The sequence below is a fragment of the Oryctolagus cuniculus genome, chromosome 7 (genome assembly GCF_964237555.1).
Source record: "Oryctolagus cuniculus chromosome 7, mOryCun1.1, whole genome shotgun sequence".
In the NCBI taxonomy this organism is placed as follows: Eukaryota; Metazoa; Chordata; class Mammalia; order Lagomorpha; family Leporidae; genus Oryctolagus; species Oryctolagus cuniculus.
Window position 1 is genome coordinate 50,177,890 of NC_091438.1, and position 23,552 is coordinate 50,201,441.

At 43.2% G+C, this 23,552-nt stretch overlaps 1 protein-coding gene across 1 annotated transcript in view; it reads right to left on the bottom strand.

The window, feature by feature from the left end:
• The window catches only part of NOTCH2 (notch receptor 2), a gene marked incomplete in the record, with an annotated part of 169,899 nt that overhangs the window by 8,214 nt on the left and 138,133 nt on the right, over window positions 1–23,552 (bottom strand). Inside the window, 8 exon segments of the mRNA XM_070077788.1 lie at window positions 1,609–2,114; window positions 3,024–3,136; window positions 6,056–6,292; window positions 10,704–10,836; window positions 12,200–12,384; window positions 12,778–12,931; window positions 14,274–14,475; window positions 15,230–15,458. Coding sequence (XP_069933889.1) covers window positions 1,609–2,114; window positions 3,024–3,136; window positions 6,056–6,292; window positions 10,704–10,836; window positions 12,200–12,384; window positions 12,778–12,931; window positions 14,274–14,475; window positions 15,230–15,458 — 1,759 coding nt within the window.

The window sequence follows — 23,552 nt, forward strand, 5'->3', positions numbered from 1 at the left end:
CAGTGCACCACGCTGATCCAAAGCCAGGAGCCAGGAGCTTCCCCTGGTTTCCCATGCGGGTGCAGGGCCCAAGGACTTGGGCCATCCTCCACTGCACTCCCGGGCCACAGCAGAGAGCTGGCCTGGGAGAGGAGCAACTGGGACAGAATCCGGTGCCCCGACCAGGACTAGAACCCGGTGTGCCGGTGCCACAGGTGGAGGATTAGCCTATTGAGCCCCGGTGCCAGCCTCTCAAACATGTATCTCAAGTCAAGGCTGCGTATCTGAAACAAAAAAGCCAACCTGGTTCTTGCTTCCTCTACTTTGTATCCACTGCTCCTTTTAAGATAACAATAGGCATTAAGATGTAAAAGGTTCCTCTAAAAGGTGCCTCCAGAAACTAGATTAAATAGCCCTAAACCATCAAGAGTTGTTGTACAGAGAACCATGTCAATACAGCTCAGGACTGGACTCAACTACAGAAGGTAAAAGGAGACATTATATCTCACTGGTACAGCCTCTTTCAAATACTGTTAAGATGGGGCCGGCATTGTGGCGTAGAAGGTAAAGCCACCATCTGTGATGACAGCATCCCATATGGGTACCAGACTGTGTCCTGGCTGATCCACTGCTGCAATCCAGCTTTCTGCTAATGGTCTACAGTAGCAGAAAATGGCCCAAGTTTTTGGGTTTCTGCCACCAATGTTCTGGCTCCTGGCTTTGGCCTGGCCCAGCACTGGCCATTGCAGCCATCTGGGGAATGAGCCAGAGAATGAACGCGCTCTCTCTCTGTCTCCCTCTCTTTCTGTAACTGTGACTTTCAAATAAATAAATAAATAAATACATCTTAAACAAAAATTCTGTGGAAATGAACTAGAACCTCCAATTCTAAATGATGCACAAATCATTTCATCTCCATTTTCCTTTCCTCCAGCCCCACTCCCTATCCCTTTATTTTTCTACCCTTTGGTACAATCTGCAAGGTAACTCAGTGAGAAAACTAGGAGGCAGGACTAGCTATGATGCTTGGGCAAGTTCTTTAACCCTTTGGGCCACAGTCCCCTCACCTAGGAAAGACTTAGTAATCCCTATGACTCACAAGATTGTTGAGAATTAACTAAGGTTAAGTTAGATGGTATGGTTAATATGCAAGTTATTATGTAAGCCAAAAAGAACCTGTAACTGTAATCATGAAGAGCAGAAAGGTTAAGAGGCCTAATCTAGCTTATGCTTCCTGATGAATCTAGATGCGGAAAACCAGTCTTAGGAGAAGGGATGAGGTGAACAGAGAAGGTACAGACCTTTCCGTCCATCCTGTAGTCAGGTTACATGACAGGCTGCCTGAAACTGGGTAATACCACTTCCAAAAGTTATCTCCCCAGGACGTCATGACAGCAGCAGGTGAGAAGGCAGAGGGAGGCACAGAGAGAGGATAATTATGCAATGAGCATTCCTGGCACTCTGTCAGCAAGGGAGAGCACAGGATAGCGTGCGATGGAACAGGCTGGAACCATCTGGAAAGTGAAGGCAGCTTGGGCTGAAGCACTGGAGTGGTTAGGAGCAGGAACAAGAGACCGAGGTGTGTTAGTGACAGTCCCCCTGAGCTTCTGGAGAACCTGGAGCCCTTACTTGCATGTCTTGCTGTTCCCCTGACATTCAAAGTTGTCAAAGAGGCACTCGGCTGTGTTGCACAGCTCATCACACTGGTTGTTGATGTAATCCCAGCAGGGGAGTGGGGAGGAGCAGTTGGCCCAGGGGTCCTCCATAGTGAGGGAACAGTCACCCCCGTCCCACTGGCAGGCATGGCTGTTGCAGGCCTCGTCACAGACGCCATCTCGAGCTTTGTCGGCGCAATATTGGCTGAGACAGGTGGCAGGCGGGCTGCTGGTAGGGGCTGAATAGAGTTCGCAGTGGCTGCCCCAGAACGGAGGGGCACAGTGGCAAGAGTAATAAGGAGGCTGGCGCTGAGGGTAGCAGCTGCCCCCGTGCTGGCAGGGGCTACTGGCACAGCCTGCATCACAGTCCTGGGGGTTAGGGCAGAAGCAGCGGGGTCCTGAGGCAGTGTGCACACACTGCTCCCCTCTCCGACACTTCACTTGGCCACAGCTGCTCTGGCATCTTGCCCCGGAGAATCCCTGTGGAAATGAGTGATGAAATGAGGCTGTTAGGAGGGCTCCCAGGGCTTGTTCCATTTAGCCTTCCCATCTCCTATCTTCCATGCTTTTGGAAGCATAAAGACTGACATTCGGTTAAGATCCCTCCTTGTAGCCTCTGGGGACTAAGTCTGGGAAAAAAATCTCTTCAAGTCCACCATTGGGTTGGGCTAAAGGTTCCACAGGACAAATGTAGAATTGTCTCCCTTCAAGAGCTCACTTCCAGGCGTTTAGTGTGCAGGTCAGGTAGGGGTAGAAGTCAGCCAATGTTGTTCTACAGGCAGCTTCTCTAATTGCCATTAGACCTCTCATATGCTGGCTTTGGTGGGGGGAGTCATAGAGAACATCCACATCTTATTTCATCTTTGGACTTGCTGCCCAGCCCATGTCAGGGTTACTGGACGGGCTTCCTTTTGGTCTCTCTCCACAGAGTGATCTCCGTTTTAGTGGAGTTTCAGTCTGGCAGTGGCAAGAGTCTGCATAGTAAATAGCTAAAATTAAGCCTCCTTTCAGCTTAAGAAGCAACTTGCCCCTCAATGGTCCCTGCTAAGGAATTCAAACAGAAAAGCATTTTTACCAGTTCTGGCCCAGCCAGGGGCCAAGAGCCCAGAAACACTGGCCCTGTTTGAAAGGCTTATCCTACCACTTGCCGGGCTTCCCACCAGTGCTTCTGGAGCTGGTGGTCACATATGGGGAAGTGTCTTCATCTTGGGAGTGACTGAAACCCATCTTAAATGAAAAAGCAAAAACAAATCCAGCACCCTCTCTTCAGAGCAAAACTGTGTCCCCGTTACGGAGCCCGTATCAGGCTCTCAACTAGGTTTCAGGTCATTTCTGTCACAGGTTGTATGCAAGAGGCTGTGTCCCTTCAATCAGTGGCAGGGCACTTACCGGGGGACAGCGACAAATGAAGCCATCAGGCATGTTGCTGGCCACAGCACAGGTGCCTCCGTTCATGCAAGGCATCTGGGGACACACATCCACAAAGGTTTCACAGTGACGGCCTTGGGGCAGAGAATAAAAAGCGGTTTTAAAAGGCAGCAGTAGTAACTGCAAGTTTCCTGAACAGAAGCCCACTGGAGGAATCCAAGACCAGGATGGAGCCAGGGCTCTGTGAACTCAGAAATGTGGGAAGATGAAGACACGCTCTGGACCTTGACACACTTGGCCCTTCGCAGGCTCCAACCAGCTCCCTCATCTGCCTCGCCCATGCAGTCAACACATCCCCAAGTCAGTTGACAAAATGAAAAGCCTGCAAAAAGTAACGCTAATCCAATTAGGGTACTGCAAAAAGAAAGAAAAACCACACCTCATCTTTTTCAGAGGTTGGAGGAATCAGATTAACACACAGTTCCTCACACTCTGCTAACACCATCTACTTCACAGGGCAGTCATAACTCGCCCATCTATCTAGGTGACAATTGGCAGTTTATGGAGAGTTTCCATACTATGCTGTCTTTCTAGAAAACACATCTTAATTCTCCCAGAGTCACTTTTCTCTAGATGCAGTTCTAAAGTAGAAGACGTCCAGAGGCCACAGTACCATGACAGTGGGATCACGAGGGAGACACGAGGCTCAGCTGGGCCCTCTGCACAGCAGAGACAGGCCCCATGTGGCCTGCAGTCACTTATAAATAGAAGAAACAGCTTTACAAAAGCAACAAAAATACACTGTGACATTTTTGGCCACTTATAATAAAGAAGCAGAATTACAAATGTCTGCTCAATCTAGCCACAGCTGCTAACCAAGAATGGGCATTCCTAGAACACAAGCCCAGGGGACTGGCAGGCCCTCACTGTCAGCAACAGCATCTCGCAAGGACAGCCATCCCTGTGGTCATGGATTCTTCTCATCCACCACCATGGAACTAACACAAGCAACTTCCTGGCTGTAGGACACCAACTACAGGTGGGTTCATCCCTTCCTTCTCCTACTGCCCTTTTCCTCTGTTAGTGCCTATCCATGTTTCCAGATGAAGGGTCCCTCAGAGACAATGAAACAGGAGCCAGCTTTGCTTCTCTGGCTTCCCAAGAACACCAGAGCCAACGAGAGGCTGTAGACAGATTGTCCGTATGCCTTCTGTTCCATAATAACTCAACAGGCTTGATGTTCATTCAGTGAATGTTCCTCCAGGTAGTGATCAGATTGCAAAATACCTCCTTTTTTTTGGTAAAACCCTAATATTCAGGGTCAGCACTGTGGCAGAGCAGGTATAACTGCTGCCTGCAGTGCAGGCATCCCAATCCCATATGGGCACTGGTTTGAGTCTAGTCTATTCTGTTTCTGATCCAGCTCCCTGCTAATGCACCTGGGAAAGCAGTGGAAGATGGTCCAAGTCCTTGGAGCCCAGCACCCATGTGGGAGACCTGGAGGAAGCTGCTGGCTCCTGGCTTCAGAATGGCCCAGCTATAGCCGAGGCAACAATTTGGAGAGTGAACCAGCAAATAGAATCTCTCTCTCTCTGCCTTTGTCTCTGTAACTCTGCCTTTCCAACAAATAAATAAATCTTAAAAAAAAAAAAAAAAAAGGAGAATTAAAAAAAGTCTTAACATTCTTAAAATGCAGATCTTTGAAATTGGAACTGGGAGGCAGGCAAGCTACAGATGGGTTTAGCATGCAGCAGAGTCCATTTGCTGCATTGTTAATAAACACACAACTGCAGTCCAAATCTGATTCTCAAGGAACCTGATCATACCTTAGAGCAAGGAATACAATTACAGGGGCCAGCCGATGCTGTGGAACAGTGGGTTAAGGCACTGCCTGCAACACAGGCATCCCATGTGAGAGCCACGTTCAAGTCCTGGCTGCTCCACTTCCAATCTAGTTCCCTGTTAATTTACCCAGGAAGGAAGCCGATGATAGTGCAAGTTTCTGGACTCCTGCCACTAACATGGGAGACCCAGATGGAGTTCCAGGCTCCTGGGTTCAGCCTGGCTCAGCCCTGGCTATTTGTAGCCCTTTGGGGAGTGAGCCAGTGGATGGAAGATCCCTGTATGTGTGTGTGTCTCCCGCCCTCTCTATGACTCTGACTTTCAAATAAATAAAAGTAAATGTTAAAAAAAAGAAATACAACTGCAAACTCCAGGAAATTTCACACAGACTTCAATTCTGAGTATGGGATGATCCTGCCATATCTAGATACCAGCAACTATTTTAGTCTTAAAATGTCACCATGCTGTCCTTCTCCAAAAGGGACTGGTAAGTGCCTGTGATAAAGCTTCTGGAGCAGGGCGTGGTACTCTTCACACCCTGTCATGAAAAAGCAGCTTAAGAACAGAACACAGCAGAACAGGACTGAGGCTCGGCTTTCTAGCTCACGCTCTTATCAACTGACATTTGGTTACACACTTCTCAGTCTGGACCTGCTCCCCTTGGGTGTCTGAGCATGTCCTGTGCTTCTCTGGGTCCCAGAGCAGAGCGATCACCTTCTTCTCAGTGGCACCAACTATCCAGTCGCGAGTCACTACATCTCAAAGGAAGCTAGAGCTAGACTAAGGTTCCTGAAAACAAAATGTCATCTTTGCTCAGATGGAAAGAGTTCTGTGGATGGATGGTGGTGATAGTAGCCCTATAATATTAATGTACTCAATGCCATAGAACCTTATGCTTAAAAATGGTTACGATGGCAAACTGTTTTGTGTATTTTACCAATCAAAAAAATGTTATTTTGCTCAACTATTCCAAGCCATCTATTTTTTAATACACTGCTATACCACATTATAATCAATGTACCACAAAAGAGAAAGAAGCTCTCAGGAAAAACTAAACGTGGAGACTGATTATAACACGCACAGAGCACAAAACAAGGGGAAAACCTGGGCCCTTAAATTAAGCTAGTCTAGTTTTCTGCATATAAGCAAAGCTTCACTTGGGTCCAGGGTGGGTCACTAACGCGCCCTCCAGGAGGCTGAGAGGCTCTCACCGGTGAAGGCGCTGCGGCAGACACATAGGTAGTTGTTGGTGAGCTGGATGCAGTCCAGGCTGCCCTCAGAGCTGCAGGGGCTGGAGAGGCACTCATTGATGTCCCCCTCACACCGCTCCCCAGCGAAGCCAGGCAAGCAGCGACAACTGTAGCCCCCAATCCGATCTACACACTGACCACCATTAAGGCAGTGGGGCCCCCCAGCGCAGTCATCAATGTTCTCTTCACAAAGCAGGCCTGGAGGAAAGAGAGGAGAAACAGAGAGTTATGAAAATCCTTCAAACACCGCTTTTCAAAGCAAGAGCTACCCTTGTTGGCCTTTCCCAATGAATGGGACTACACTCCTCCATCTGTACTGGAACCCGCCCGTGACAGCTGCCACTCTCCTGTGGGCAGGATGAGCAAAGGGAAGAGTATGCACTCCCACACACAACCCAACAAAACTGCCCTTATGAAGGAGACACCACAAATCTATCCCAACTTGAACACAAGGAAACTGGAGCTTAAGAGACACCTAGTAATTTTTTATTGATTTGTCCATTTTAGTTCAAGTATGAAACAGTTTGAAAAAGATGTAAATATATAGATGAAAGCTATATAAAATATTGTAAAAATATTGGCCCAAGAACTAGAGCTGAATTTTGAGTGACAGTTTTAAATGTTACAGTCAGTGACTTAGTCTGTAAAACAGTATAAATGTACCAACACTTTTTATTTGAAAGAAACAGGAAAATCCTGCTGAGAGTTCAGAGGTTACTTTCGTTAAAACAGAACACAATTAATGTATTGTAGATATAAATGAGCCATCCAGTATAAAAATCTGTGAAAATTCTTTTTTAATGTATAATATTTTATTTGTGAACATTATTTAGAAAGAGATCAATGATTATTCGAGAAAATGATTCTTGACTAATTCAAGAAGTTATAAAACAGTGTTGAATTTTTGCCACTTGCACTGTAGTCTACATTAATAAAAGCAAAGCTACTGAAAATGAAAACAAAGAAGCTGAAATGCTCATTTTTACTGACAATTGCAAAAGATAATATACCTAGGATAATCTTAGCAAGAAATAGGCTACCCAATATGAAGACAATACATCCAGGAGTCTGAATAAACGGAAATACATACCATGATATGAGGGAAGATGCCTCATCATAAGCATGTCAGTTTTCTCTATATTAAATTCATCAAACTAATGCAACCCCAGTAAAAAAATACGAACAGGATTTCTAAGGAAAAATTAACTATAACCATGAACAGAAAAACATGAAGAAGATCCTTAGTAACTAAAACAGAAGTTGGGTCCCTGCCACCCCCCAGAGACCCTGATTGAGCTCCTGGCTCTTGGGTTTGGCCTAGCGCAGCCTCACTGTTGGCAAGCATTTGGAAAGTAAACTATGGATATCATTCTCATTCATTCTCTCTGTCTGTCTGTCTCTCCCCCTGTCTTTCAAATGAATAAAAATACATTAAAAAAATCAAAATATAACAATATACGGGGGAGATATTTACATTCTGTAACACGACAGCTAATTTCTATAAAATACTAAGATCACCAACATAAAAGAGGGAAAGGAGCACAGATATGAACAAAAAAACCACAGGAAAACTCATGAGAATATGTTCACCCACATTGAAAAGAAGCTGGTATGGAGATATAATGCAATTCGGCAATATTTATTACAATTACAGATGCACATATATGATTCTGTCATTATATCTGAAAAGTTATTCTACTAATATATTTATGTATTTGCAACGTAGTCCAAATGTCTATCACTAGGGCATATTTTACAGTGAAATACTAATTCTCATAAAAGGGAATTCTGCAACTATCAAAAAGGTCAAAGAAGTTCTGTACCTTGATGTGGAAATATTTCCAAAAATCAAGTGCAAAAGAATGTGTCTAATATTCTTTATCAAAGTAAAAAGGTAAAAAGTAGAATAGATAAAAAAATATTTTTGTGCTTGCCTTCTAAATAAAGTTTGAAAACTGTATTTAAAAAAAACTAAAATATACACAGGAAGCTAACAGTGGTGGGAGAAGGAAAACTGTGTGGGGAGAGAAAAATGGGAATGATAAGAAATCTTCTACTATATTAAAAAGCTTTTTCTTTATATATATATACACACACAGATATATTCAGTCCATGTGTGTGTATATATATATATATCCATATTTAATTTTTTTTTTTTTTTTTTATTTATTTTTTTTTTTTGACAGGCAGAGTGGACAGTGAGAGAGAGAGACAGAGAGAAAGGTCTTCCTTTGCCGTTGGTTCACCCTCCAATGGCCGCCGCGGTCGGCGCGCTGCGGCCGGCGCACCGCGCTGATCCGATGGCAGGAGCCAGGAGCCAGGTGCTTTTCCTGGTCTCCCATGGGGTGCAGGGCCCAAGCACCTGGGCCATCCTCCACTGCACTCCCTGGCCACAGCAGAGGGCTGGCCTGGAAGAGGGGCAACCGGGACAGAATCCGGCGCCCCGACCGGGACTAGAACCCGGTGTGCCGGCGCCGCTAGGCGGAGGATTAGCCTAGTGAGCCGCGGCGCCGGCCTATCCATATTTAATTTATTACTTAGTCACAAATGAAATTGAAAACAGGTAAGTAAAAACAAACAAAACCAGTATGTGCTCCAAGGCTCACAGAATATTTAATATTTATGGACTATTAGTACAATGAGCATAAATGCCTATCTTTCCATTAGAATGGAACCACCTGTAATGAACAGACCTATTCAAATAAGAATGAGCTCAACCTCAGCCTAAAGCAGTGTACCAGGGACAGGCAGAGAGCTTACAGTTAGCTCTTAAACTGGGGGCCTCCTAGTGTACCCACCCAGGAGCCAAAGCTCAGGAGAGTAACAATAAAATAAACATTGTGGTAACTCCCACAATGAGGTTATGGGACTTCAGAGTCTCTGGGAATGTTCCATAATGGCCAGAGAAGTTAAGCCAAGGTAAATAAACACTGTTCCACATATCTAAACAAGCACACATCATGTAGTAATTCAACGAATTCTAACTTACATAAATTCAATAGAACCACACCTACATACAACATAATCAAACTGCCAAAGGCAAAGACAGGGAAATTTGAAAGCCTCAAGAAAGGAGTGATTTATCATATACAAAGGTGCCTCAGTAAGATTAACAGCTGACTTCTCATTAAAAACCATGGAGCTGAGAAAGTGTGATGATATATTCAAAGTGCTAAAGGAAAATGACTACATAATAATAGAATAACTATTAGTCAAAGCTATCCTTAACAAATGGCTGGAAGAGATGGAAACTGTTTCCTTATTAAATGATTCAAAGGCTAGACATGGGTAATTCATAAAGTTAGTGGTGTAATTTTAGAGTTCAGTGAATACTCAAGAGTCTCTCACTTTTTCCAGCCACCCTTGAAGTCACGTGTGTAATCATTCAGTGATTCTGGACAATGGACTGTGAGTGACAGTGATGTGTGGTCATTCCCACACTAAAGTAGCAAAAGGTGCTGCACAACCCCTCAAGTCTGTCTTCCCCTGCAATATAAGCCTTGGAGGCCAAGTGTTTAAACTGCTTCTCTAAAACACAGAGAAAGGTAGCCCAACACATAATCAGACTTTATAAGAGTGACAAACTGTCTTTGTGTAAAGCTCTGAGATGTGAAGTTTAATTAGCTACCACCAGAAATGTAGCTTGTTCTAACCAGTATAGTAATTCGAAGGACAAACTAATACTAAATTGGAAGTACCTTCCACTTACCTTTCAATCACTGATTTTTAGAATAGAGAACAACTCCTTTTCACAAAAATCTTCAAATATTTAAACCCTTAGTTTTCTCTTCCTTTTTAATTTCATTCTATAATAACTATCTTCCTGGTGGGTTATTTTTCTAATTCAGCCAAATCCCAACCTCTAGGAAGGCAGACTCTCAGAATGCACTCATAATGCACTGACACAAAAGTCTACAGCAACACAAATACTTTTCTTGCATTGACACTGAGGAGAATGAACTTCCACAACTGTGCAAGGCTTTTCACAGGTTGTTCAGAACTGACACCATCATAACTTGTTCTTTTCTAATAAACAACACATAGTGCTGTTTTTAGGAAGTTGTATGGAGGCACTGGCGATGCACAGAGCAGAATGATGGCTCAACCTTTCATGGCCGAGGGTTGCTTCTCACTAGACTTCAGTGCAATTATGAAGGGGCAGCCCTGCACCATCAGCCTACTCCCCTGGGCTCATGGTTGCAGCAAGTGCTTTCACTTCATTCATTCCCCCAACTTATGGAAGCAAGATCTGCCTAATTTAAAAGATCCAAAAGTAGGTAACTGAGAATTAGTTACTCATGTGGCCATTAGTTGCTTTCAATTCAAGAATCAAGCAATCTGCCTAACCAGGCAAATTTGGCTGCAATGTTATATCAGCTCCACAGTCTGTGTTTCATGGAAACTAAGATATCAAACAACCAGAAAGAACTGAGAACGTGAATCAGACTACATGACGGGTCTTAAGAGATGAGAGAATAAAATGGTTTGAATGACCAAGAATGAAGCTAGTCTTAATGTCTTTAATTGTAAAAAATCTGCTCAATACTAACAATGCATTTATAACTTAGAGAATATCCTGGCTGGAGGATGGGTAAGACTGGTTTCATACCTCGAGTGCCTGGTGGGCAGGAGCATTTGAAGTGGTTCACAAGGTCAATGCAGGTGCCTCCATTCTGGCATGGCTGATTCTGGCACTCATCCACTTCGTATTCACAATTGACACCCTGATACCCTGGAAAACACTTCCAGGAGGAAGCAAAAAGGCAAGAAATGTTTCCAGATGATGACAGCAAGTGACTGTGGATGTTACTGTGACCCTACCCCTTCCCCATTTAGCTTGTACATGAATCTCTAGATCACCACACTCTGCTAATCATCCTGTACAGGGTCAACCTGCAACTTACCGGCCTTTATCGTTCTCCCTTCCAGCTGACAAAGCCACTTAAAGGGAAAGAAAGGGCTGAAAATGCTGAGGGGTATTTCAGATATGACCCCTTTGTAAAATTTTGTTCCTCTCGTGGATAGATTTACTCATCTTTAAAGTCTGCAATTCCTTTTTATGTGAAGAGGACCCTATGACTCAGTCAAATGGTACGTGTGAGTGGGGGCAAAGGCACCACAATTATTGATCTCCAGGTTCCGGAAACTGCATGTATGTGTGAGAAACTGGTAGAGATAGGGGTAGGGGCAGAGGCAGGTGGAGTTCACTGCCTGTGGTATATGTAGGGGCTGGAAGGATTTCAGGACAGATTAAGGACAAAGATATTACCTTTATGAGGTAGCTTTATTTGGGCAATACTTTGACAGGGTTGCACATAGGGGAAGTCCCTCATAGCATTAAACTGTCCAAATGGGGTGGAAAGTGAGGAGAGGTAAGCAAGAACTCCGGGAGATAAGGGGATATGGGAGGGAACTTAATGGTCTACATAATGTCATTCAGAAGCCTAGCAGCAGAATTCTCTGGGTCAGAGAGCTCCCAAGAGCAGCTTCTTTAGGGGCCTCTTTACAGTCCCAGGGTTTACTGTACCCACGGCTAGCAGACGTTTGGTAGTTTTGCAAGACATGCAAAAATTTTCTGCTTCTTTGGGTTACCTTTAAAACAATTACATGTGTGAAATTTTGAATCTGACGCTGGAAGGCTTTCGAGCTTTTAGGGGTCCCAGTGTGCTGTGAAGATACACATGGAACAGTTCCCATGGTGCTATGTGGAACAGGCTGAGCAACACGACAGAATTCTTAGTTGACCAATGACTATACAAAGGTGACATGGGCTAAAGGGACAGTCCTCAAAGTGGCTTCTCCTATCAGCTGCCAATCAAAGAAGTTTCAGGGACCACTACACTGGGTGGGCCTGTGATAGGCATTTGGAGGGGAGGGGCTGTTGGCTTTAAATCCTGGAAGCAAGCCTGTGGAGGGGGGATGGTTCCAGACCCTTACTAAAATCCTTCTAGGGCCATGTTAACTTATTTCACAGCAAAGCTGAAAGAAAATGACTGGTAAGCACTACGATGGTGAATGGTGGAAATCTATAAACTGGAAACAAAAGACCCAAGCAGCCAAGTTCAATACACAAAACAGCTGTACAACCTGCCTCATCTCCCTCACCTCACATCTGTATCCACCAATGAAGTCGCTGCAGGTGGCGCCATGCTGGCAGGGATTCGATGCACACTCGTCAAGCTGCTCCTCACAGTAGCTCCCAGTGTAGCCCAGGGGGCACTGGCAGTGGTGTGTGCTCCCAGCATCGATACAGACGCCTGAGTGCTGGCATAAGTGGGCAACAGACACACCTGGGAAATCCCGTGGGGGAAACAGGTATCAGAGAAGAACACATGGCACAAGGCAGGTTTAGCCCAACTAATGAGTGAGTGAATCTAAGCTGGTTGGCACATCAAGCATTATTCGTGTTTAATTTCTTACAGTGCTCAGTACCAGATCTGTTTTGATAATATCCAAGCCCCAGAAGCAGAAGGCTGTCTGAGTTTCATTTCAAATATCTTTCATTTTGGAATCCCTGTCTGTCTGCCCTTTCACCTTCTGTCTTGGGTTCTTTCTCCAGTTTTGCCCATCTGCTAGTATGTACTCTTCCCTCCCATCCCTCAATAACAATGCCTGTCCTCAAATGTCACTGGTCAGTCGAGATTTCAGGGAATGACTCTTGAGGTCAAGAGGGCAGAGCTCACCTCTGCGGAGGGCTGCTATGCTGCAGGAGACACTAGGCACGTCACAGTAAGCACCGGCCCATCCAGATGGACACAGGCACCGGGATTCTGCTTTCTCCTGTACACAAGTTCCTTTGTTTTTACATGGAGACCGACTGCAGAGGTTTACAAGGGTCTGAAACAAGAGGCAGGAGTGTACACACATCAAAATACATGGACCAGAAACAATGAAAATAATGCCATTGTATGACAGGAAATCAAAGGAAAGCACATTAATTTTTTTTGAGAGCCTCCAGCCAAGCCCTAAATTAGATCCAATGTTATGAGGTGTATGTCATCATTTTTATATAATCTAATTCCTCTTAGCACTGCTATTTAAGAAGTTCTTACTTAAATACTTTAAGACTTTGTAGAAACTCAGTGCATTATTTCTAACACTGAAGACATGATCACATATTCCCTATGCTGTAGACATGCATGGCTACCTACAGGACTAGAAAAGGTTAAACTATCAATCAGACAGATCCATGCTCCCTGTGCTTGTCCTGGGTGAGAAATCCCCATATCTGCCAGTGGTGAATGGGAATAAAAGCCTGTTAATAAACTAAAAACTGTCAGAGAGCTTATTTTGAAGGGGACAAAATCAAGCTTATGAAAAACAGGAGGCAGAGTGCACCTTCACTGTTGTAATTCACACAGAATGGCCTGAGCCCCTGGGAAAGGAAGGCTACAATCACAACACAGACTGCTGGCTGAAGAAAGGGCCCGTGGAGGCGGAAGATCAGTATGTCCAGTCCACATTGTGAGAATGCTCCTCAGATCCACAGAATCAGAAATAAGCTCCATAGCATGTGCAGCCAAAGCCTTACCAACGTGCACCCTATAATGTCATGTTAAATTTTCCCACGTATTCCTATTTCTTTGGATTTCTGTTATCCTCTTACGGTTAAAAGAGGCGAGAGAGCATAAAATGAAATGCAATGCTCTTTGGATGCAACCTTGAAAGAGTTACTTCGCCTTCCTGGGGCTCAGTTTCTTCTTCCATGAAATGAAAAGATTAGACTGGTTGTCTATGAGGGCTCCTTCCTTCTATCAAAATATGCTTTGATAAATTTCAATTTAAAAGATGCATGAGTAGTTTCCAGAGTGTTACAACATTGTGTGACATGATGATTATTATTATTTCCTTGTAGATATTGCATCTGACCTATAAAGATTTGACTTGGTCTCTCCTCTGCCAGGTTTCCAGTGTAAAACATATCTGTCTGTCTATTCACACACACATATTCCCCTGCAGTTCTTGATTTGCCTCTTTTAACAGTCTTTTGCTTTTTAAATTCATGTCATATTGCCAAGATTAACATTTTGGGAACACTAATTATGAAATTACCCAGATTTATCTTAAAAATACCCACGAGTCACAATTTTTCTTTTAGAAGGGGCTTATTCTACTTGGAAAGGGGACAGGTATAATGCTTGGCTTCTCTGGGGAGCTGAATGGAAAGGAATTTACTTACCTGACAGTTTTTCCCTGTATAGCCCAGGGGGCAGGTGCAGCGATAGGTGCCCAGGCCATCAACACAAGTTCCCTCGTTCAAGCATGGATGAGAGTTGCATTCATTGATCTCGTGGAGGCAGAAGGGACCAGTGAAACCCACGGGGCACAGGCAAGAGAAGGAGTTGATTCCATCAACACACGTGCCACCATTGAAACAGGAGCTAAGGAGCAAACAGGGAGAGCACCATTATCTCTGAAATCTGGGTTCCTCCAACCTGCTATTTTAAAAGTATGGTTTCTGAATCTTAGATATTGGACCTGAATACTCCTCAGCATTCCAAACTCCTCTGCATAGTACATTTTACTTTCTTCCAAAAGTCTGGGTACCAGAAGCCCTGAGCGCCAACTTCCTTTCTACAACCAAAGTTTAAGAGTATTTGAAAGGCTGAGCTTATTACAGATTCCTAGAGAAAGCAGAGTTTTCTTGGTTTTTACCAAGTTCTTCCATGAATTTCTACAAATTTGATTTAAGTCAGTTTAATTTAAATGATAAGTGCTAAATAAATAGCTTTTAACTACAGATTTCTTTATGAAAGAGAAACAGAATAAATATGTCCATAATATAGTGAAAAGAAATGAAATACACATCCCCAAAATTAAGAGTGCTAACACATCCTCAAATAGGGACTTGCAGATCAAATATCAGCTGAAATGACCAAGGGAACAACAGAACAGAATTATAGTTCTTTCTGTTCCTTAAGCAAGAAAACAAATGATGATTCATCCACTAAGTTTTCAGCCTCTGATCTTTGTCCATCAGGAATCAGGGACTGGACAATGGGAGACGATTTTGGAGTAGGACCCAAGTGAATGTTTCATCCCTGTCTCACAATTCCAGCCTCGTGCACTGAAGTTTCCTGCCCTATCATCATTTTCCCATAATCTGTCGATGTCTGGAGTGTATGGGCTACTCACCTCTCGGTGCACTCGTCAATGTTGTTCTCACAGTGGACTCCATCGAATCCTGCCTGACACTTGCAGGTGTAGCTGTTGACGTAGTCGGAGCAGGTTCCTCCATTCTTACACGGTTCACTCAGACACTCATTCATGTCAGTTTGGCACTTATCCCCAATGAAGCCCGGAAGGCAGAGGCAGGAGAAAGTATTCACTCTATCCATACAGGAACCTCCATTCTGGCAAGGATCTAAGCCATCAGGCAAGAATTAGAGTTTGGAAGAGCAGCGCTGGTTTCATCTTGGACTCAAAAATGTGAATAATCTGATGAACTAAAGAATACTCAGGGCAGCACAATACTGATCCTTTGTGTTTGACCTCTTTAGGTCTATTTTGTTCTGACTCCTTCATTTATGAAAATACATTAAATAACACTTTCCTGAGACTTTTATGCTATTTTGGTAATTGGGATAACTTTCATCTATATCACCACTAACAGTTTTAGAAAAAATAATAGAATCACAAAACTTACATTGGTAACCCACAAATCACAAATCAAATATGAGACCCAACACAGAGAACACCAGGAATGTCAATCTATACTTTCAACAGGTGTGTGTGGTGGTAGAGGATAGAATATATTCACTTTGTTTCAGGAATATTGTGAAAGTTAATCATCCTGGTTCCTCTCTCTCTTTTCCCACTACTTCTCTTTCTTGTTATAGATTTAGGCAACCTTAGGAAACAAGACTTCCAAAAATTTTGAAAATATTACCTAGCTTACTCTTAGAACAATTTCCACTCATACTTATTAATAAATAAATAAATTCTGAGCTACACAATCATACCATGACCCTCCATAGCACCAATGGCAAACAATTTAGAACAAGAAAAACAAGACATAGTTATTACCCTTCAGGACCTTTAAATATAATTGCAAGGACAAATCATAAATGTAAAAAGAAAATGAAACACTAATCTAATTGGTAATGTGGCTACTATTTTATTCCAGGGATATTTAATACAATTTATTAATTTGTTAAACTAATTCCATTCTAAAGCTCATCTGTAGTCTCTGTTGGACCAGAAAAAAAATACTTTTATTCTATTTTAACCACAATGTCCAGCCAAATTAATTTCCATGGCATTTTTCAGGCAATTCACCCTAACTTACTGACTGTTTTTAAATTCATGGTCAATACTGCCAGTCCCATTTCATACCAAATGTTTTAAATACTTAGTATTTTGGGGCTGGAGCCTGAAGTACCAGCATCCCATATGGACGCCAATTTGAGACATGGCTGCTCTACTTGCAATCCAGCTCTCTGCTATGGCCTGGGAAAGCAGTGGAAGATGGCCCAAGTCCTTGGGCCCCTGCACCCCTGTGGGAGACCCAGAGGAGGCTCTTCTTTGGACTGGCACAACTCTGGACATTGGGGCCATTTGGGGAGTGAACCAGCAGATGGAAGACTTTCTCTCTGCCTCTGCCTGTCTTTAAGTCTGCCTTTCAAATAAATAAATCTTAAAAAAACTTAATATTTTGACAGGCAATTTAATTAATAGGAGAATGGAGCTGACCATTCCCTAAATTTTTCCCTCAACTGATCTGAGACATATCTTCTTCACTATCTGTCACATAATATAAAGACTTTTGGGTACATGTATTTCTTCCCATTACATTGTGAGTCTCCTGAAGGTTGAAACTAAGTATTAAATATATTGGTGCTGATACCAAACTTGGTGCCCTCTATATTGTGACCTGAAATTATATATATATATGAATTAAAGTTCCATTATTCTTTTTTTTTTAAATTTTTTTTTAACAGGCAGAGTGGACAGTGTGAGAGACACAGAGAGAAAGGTCTTCCTTTGCCGTTGGTACACCCTCCAATGGCCGCCGCAGCCAGCATGCTGTGACCGGCACACCGCGCTGTTCCGAAGGCAGGAGCCAGGTGCTTCTCCTGGTCTCCCATGGGGTGCAGGGCCCAAGCACTTGGGCCATCCTCCACTGCACTCCCGGGCCATAGCAGAGAGCTGGACTGGAAGAGGAGCAACCGGGACTAGTACGTGGCGCCCCAACTGGGACTAGAACCTGGGGTGCCAGCGCCACAGGTGGAGGATTAGCCTAGTGAGCCATGGTGCCGGCCCAATTCCTGGACTTTCTATGGGGTTGAGCATAGCTCATCTTCATTCAGTCAGAATGAAAAACCATGTACATCATTAAGTAGAGTTCCAAGAGAGTACCGTCTTAGGGGGGCCGGCACCACGGCTCACTTGGTTAATCCTCTGCCTGCGGCACCAGCATCCCGTATGGGCGCCGGGTTCTAGTCCCAGTTGCTCCTCTTCCAGTCCAGCTCTCTGCTGTGGCCAGGGAGGGCAGTGGAGGATGGCCCAGGTGTTTGGGCGCCTGCACCCATGTGGGAGACCAGGAAGAAGCATCTGGCTCCTGGCTTCTGACTGGCGTAGCTCTGGCCGTGGCAGCCATTTGGGGAGTGAACCAACAGAAGGAAAACCTTTCTCTCTAACTCTATCTGTCAAATTAAAGAAGAAAAAAAAAAAAGAGAGAGAGAGAGAGAGAGAGAGAGAGAGAGCGAGAGAGAGAGAGAGAGAGCGCCATGTTAGCTGTAGACTAAATGCTGTTCTGGATCCATCTTCCTAATTTTGAAGTAAAGACTCAAAAGGATCTTTACTGAATAACTGAATCCCTGAACAGAGCCAGTATGGAACAACGTAAAACTGGTAACATCTGGCATCCAATCAAAAATTACCAGGCAAGCATGGAAGCAAGGACATACACTGCTCAATGAGGAGAAAAATCATAAATAGAAACACTCAAAGAAGGATGATAAAACTATTGTCAACTATAAAAGAGTTACAGCACATATAATCAAGAAGGGAAAGAAAGCATAAACACAACAGAGATAAAGTTATAAAGTGAATCAAAGCACGATTTTAGAGATTAAAATTACAGTATCTGAGGGAAAAGCATACTGGATGGGATGAACTGCAAATAACAAACTACAGAGAAAACAACTTGTGAAATTCAAAATATAGCCAGATAAAATAATCTAAAATCAAACACATACATGCATGCACGTGTGCATGTGTGTGTGTGCGCATGCACACACACACAGTGACCAGAGAGACAACTCCAAAAGCTTAACAGATGTAAATGCACATTGTGAAGTAGGAAGAAATTCTGGAAAAAAAAAAACTTGAAATTTTCCAGACAATGGTTGACTATTTTCCAAATATGTATCCAAAAATATCAGTGAAGAAGAACAAAACAGAAGAAACAGGAAGAACACTACAATAATAGGCATCATAATCAAGCTGCTAAAAATTGGGAGAAATGAGAGTATCTTAACAGTAGCTGTAAAAGAGAAAATTACATCTGAGGAAACAAAAAGAATTAGAGCAGATTTCTTTTCAGAAATGACAGAAGCCAGAAAACAACACGACAACTTTAAAGTGCTGGAAGCCAGTGAGGAATTCTGTGCAAATATCTTTGAAAACTAGGGCAAAATGAAAACCTTTTCAGGGAGAGAAAAGCAGAACGAATTCACCATCAGGAGACAAGGACTACATAAAATGCTCGAGGAATTTCTTCAGACAGAAGGAAAATGGTATGTGATGGAAAATAAAATTTACATAAAATAATGAATAAGAATTATAAATATGTAAGAAAATAGAAGACTTCAGAACAGTGGCCAGGAGGAGTATAGAAACAAAAATAGTGTTAAAGGCTACTGTACTCTAAAGGAGGTGAAGGCAGATTATAATGAGTGAAAGATGAATACTCTAAGCCCTACCATAATCACTGAAGAAAGATACAGCTCACATGCAAGTGACTAAAATATAAGCACAAAAGTACTCAACTATTCTGAAATAGGGAAGAAAATAACATAGACAAAACAAATCAAAAGATGACAAATTTGAATCCAGCCAGATAAAAATTATATGAAGCTAAAACAGTCTAAACACCTCAATACTATGATATTGCCTACCACATTTTAGACACACAGATTGGCCAAATATAAAAGATGAAAAAAAAATACATGCTAATGATAATCAAAAGAAAGCTAGAGTAGCTATATTGATCTCAGGCAAAGCAGACTTCAGAGCAAGGAACATGACAAAGTTAAAAAAGGTTGTTTCATAATGATAAAGAGGTCAATTCTTCAAGAGGACATGACAGTCCTAAATGTTTACAGGTTTTGTATCAGAGCTTCAAAATACCTAACTATTAAACAGAAATTACCAGAGTTTGCAAGAGAAAAAGACAAATATACAATGATTTTAGAAGATTTCAATCTCTTTCTATGAATAATTGATAGAACAAGTACACAGAAAATCAGGGAGGATGGGGCCGGTGCTGTGGCATAGTAGGCTAAGTCTCCGCCTGCGGCACCAGCATCCCATATGGGTGCTGGTTCGTGTACCAGCTCCTCCTCTTCTGATCCAGCTCTCTGCTAATGGCCTGGGAAAGCAGTGGAAGATGGCCCAAGTACTTGGGCACCTGTACCCACATGGAAGACCTGGAAGAAGCTCCTGGCTTCAGATCTGCCCAGCTTTAGCTGTTGTGGCCAGAGGATGAAAGACTTTCCTGTCTCTCCCTCTCTTCTCTTTCTATAATTCTACCTCTCAAATAAATAAATAAATAAATAAATCTAAAAGGGGCCGGGCGCTGTGGCACAGTGGGTTAATGCCCTGGCCTGAGGCGCCAGCATCCCATATGGGCAACTTGTTCTAATCCCGGCTGCTCCACTTCCAGTCCAGCTCTTTGCTGTGGCCTGGGAAAGCAGTGGAAGATGGCCCAAGTCCTTGGGCCCCTGCACCCATGTGGGAGACCTGGAGGAAGCTCCTGGCTCCTGGCTTCGGATCGGTGCAGCTCCAGCTGTGGTGGCCATTTGGGGAGTGAACCAGCAGATGGAAGATCTTTCCCTCTGTTTCTCCTTCTCACTGTCTGTAACTCAAACTCTCAAATAAATAAATAAAATCTTTAAAAAAAATCTAAAAAAAAAAAAATAAAGAAAATCAGGGATGATATGGAAGACCTCAATAATTAACCTATTTGAATTAATAATAACATTTACAAATACTAAAAAAAATCCAGCAAAATATTCTTCTGTCTTACAGATAGAGGAGACAAAATATTAGAAGCAAGAGAAAGAAAAGCATAACAGATATTATAGACATTAAAAGAATAATAAGTAGGGAGAGCACAGGCATTGGGCACAGAGGTTAAGCTGTTGCTCGGGATGCCTACATGCCATAATGAGTGCCTGGCTACACTGATTCCTATCCAATTTCCTGCAAAAGTTCACTGGATGATAGCTCAACTATTTGGGTGCTGCCATCCACATGGGAGAACTGGATGAGTTCCTGGCTCCTGACCTTGGCCTGGCCTAGCCCTAGATGTTGCAGGCATTTGAGGAGTGATCCGATGGACAGAAGATCTCTCTTTCTCTCCCTTTCAAATAAAATAGAAATAAATAAAATGCTTACTGTACAATAATGGAATATGAATGACTCTATGCCAGTAAATTTGACAATGGGACTAATTGTTTGAAAGAGACACATTAGCAAAGCTCAATAAAAACCAGATAGCTTGTCTAGAGCTACTGCACTAGAAAAATTACATTTATATTAAACACTTTCCCAGAAAGAAGTTTTCATGTCTAGATATTCAGAAGAAATATATTTCAATTACACACAAAGTCATTCAAAAAACAAAAGAGAAAGAAATATGTCCCAATTTGTTCTGAGGCCACCACTGCCCTCCTATCAAAACCAGACACACAGTATAAGAAAACTGAAGAACAATCTCTCTCAAGAACAGAGATAAAATGTTCTTAACAAAATTTTGGCAAATTAAATCCAATAATATCTAGAATGGGTAATATACCATAACAAAGGGATAATATGATGTTAACATTTATCACCACCTCAACAGAGAAATCATTTGAAAAAAAAATCAGCATTCATTCATTCATTACAAAAAGAAATGAAAACACTCTCAGTAAATCCTAAGTACAAGGCATCGATTTGATTGAGGATATCTATGAAAAACCTACAGGTAACATCATTTTAATGGTGAAATCTGAAATGCTTTTCCCCTGAGGTCAAAAACAAGGCAAGACTAGCCTCTCTTACCACATATGCATTTACCATAAGGTCTTAGTCAATACAATAATTCTAGAAAAAAAATAAGTAGATGACATGTAGTTTGAGAAAGAAATAAAAAGGACAGGCCGGCGCCGTGGCTCACTAGGCTAATCCTCCGCCTGTGGTGCCGGCACCCTGGGTTCTAGTCCCAGTCGGGGCGCCGGATTCTGTCCTGGTTGCCCCTCTTCCAGGCCAGCTCTCTGCTGTGGCCCAGGAAGGCAGTGGAGGATGGCCCAAGTGCTTGGGCTGGGCACCCACATGGGAGACCAGGAGAAGCACTTGGCTCCTGGCTTCAGATCAGCGCGGTGTGCTGGCCGCAGCGCGCCAGCCACAGAGGTCATTGGAGGGTAAACCAACGGTAAAAGAAGACCTTTCTCTCTGTGTCTCTCTCTCACTGTCCACTCTGCCTGTAGAAAGAAAGACAGACAGAAAGAAAGACAAGAAAGACAGAAAGACAAGACAGACAGACAGAAAGACTGACAGACACAGACAGAAAGACAGAAAGGGGACAAAAGTTGTCTATATTAAGAGATGACTGTATGGGGCTGGCACTGTGATGCAGCGAGTAAAGCCGCCACCTGCACCTGCAGTGCCACAAGCATCCCATATGATGCTGGTTCATATCCCGGCTGCTCCACTTCTGATCCAGCTCTCTGCTATGGCCTGGGAAGGCAGTAGAATATGGCCCAAGTGCTTGGGCCCGTGCACCCGTATGGGAGACCCAGAGGAATCTCCTGGCTCCTGGCTTCAGATTGGTGCAGCTCCAGTTGTTGCGGCCAACTGGAGAGTGAACCAGCAGATAGAAGACTTCTCTCTCTGCCTCTCCTTCTCTCTCTGTGTATCTCTGAATTTAAAATAAATAAATCTTAAAAAAAAAAAAAAAAAAAAAAAAGAGAGAGAGAGAGATGATTGTATCTGAAAAAAGTCCTAGAAAGCTAATTTAAAATCTAACCTAGGGGGCTGGTGTTGTGGCACAGCAGGTTAAAGCCCTGGCCTGAAGCGCTGGCATCCCATATGGGTGCCTATTCTAGTCCCGGCTGCTCCTCTTCTGATCCAGCTCTCTGCTATGGCCTGGGAAAGCAGTGGAAGATGGTTCAAGTCCTTGGGCCCATGCACCCACGTGGAAGACCTGGAAGAAGCTCCTGGCTCTCGGCTCGAAGCTGAGCTTCCCCCCCACCCCGCCCCACCTTGTGGTCATCTGGGGAGTGAACCAGCAGATGGAAGACCTCTCTCTCTGTCTCTACCTCTCTCTGTAACTCTTTCAAATAAATAAAAAAAATCTTTAAAAAAAAAACACCTAACCTAGAAATCTAGAACAAATAGTAAGTGTATTTTAGTACAGCTACCAAACAAAATTATTTTGATTTTACACTCATATTACACGTAAAAATTAACTCAAAATTGATAGTAGACCTATGAGTAAGAGCTAAAAGTAAAAAACTTTTAGAAGAAAACTTGGAGATATACGATGACTTTGGATTAGGTGAAGATTTGTTAGACAAGATACATGGAGACTACAAGGGGTTTTCAAAGTTTGTAAAAAGGCAGAATTAAAAGATAAGTTTATTCTGCTGCAAAAACAACTTTGAAATCCTTGCAGCTTTTTTTGTAATACTCATTTTCCATGAGCTTTCTGAAGACTCCTCATAAAAAGAAAAATATCAGTACACTGGATTTCATCAATATTAAAACCCTCTTCTTCAAAAGAAGATCAAAAGAAAGGCTACACATAGTGAGGAAAAAGTTGTAAGGCAAGTATCTGACAAAGAATTCACAACTAGAATATAAAGGACCCTTTCAACAATTTGAGTACACATTTCACCAAAGACAACACAGTGATGGGAAAAGAACACATGAAAATATGCTACATGGGGCTGGCACTGTTGCTCAGCAGGTTAATTAACGCCTTGGTCTGAAGCGCTGGCATCCCATATGGGCGCCGGTTCGAGTCTCAGCTGTTCCTCTTCCAATCCAGCTCTCTGCTGTGGCCTGGGAAAGCAGTAGAAGATGGCCCAAGTGCTTGGGCCCCTGCACCCACATGAGAGACCCGGAGGAAGCTCCTGGCTCCTGGCTTCGGATTGGCGCAGTTGCGGCCATTGCGGCCAACTGGGGAGTGAATCATCGATGGAAGACCTCTATCTTTCTCTCTTCTCTCTCTCTCTGCCTCTCCTCTCTC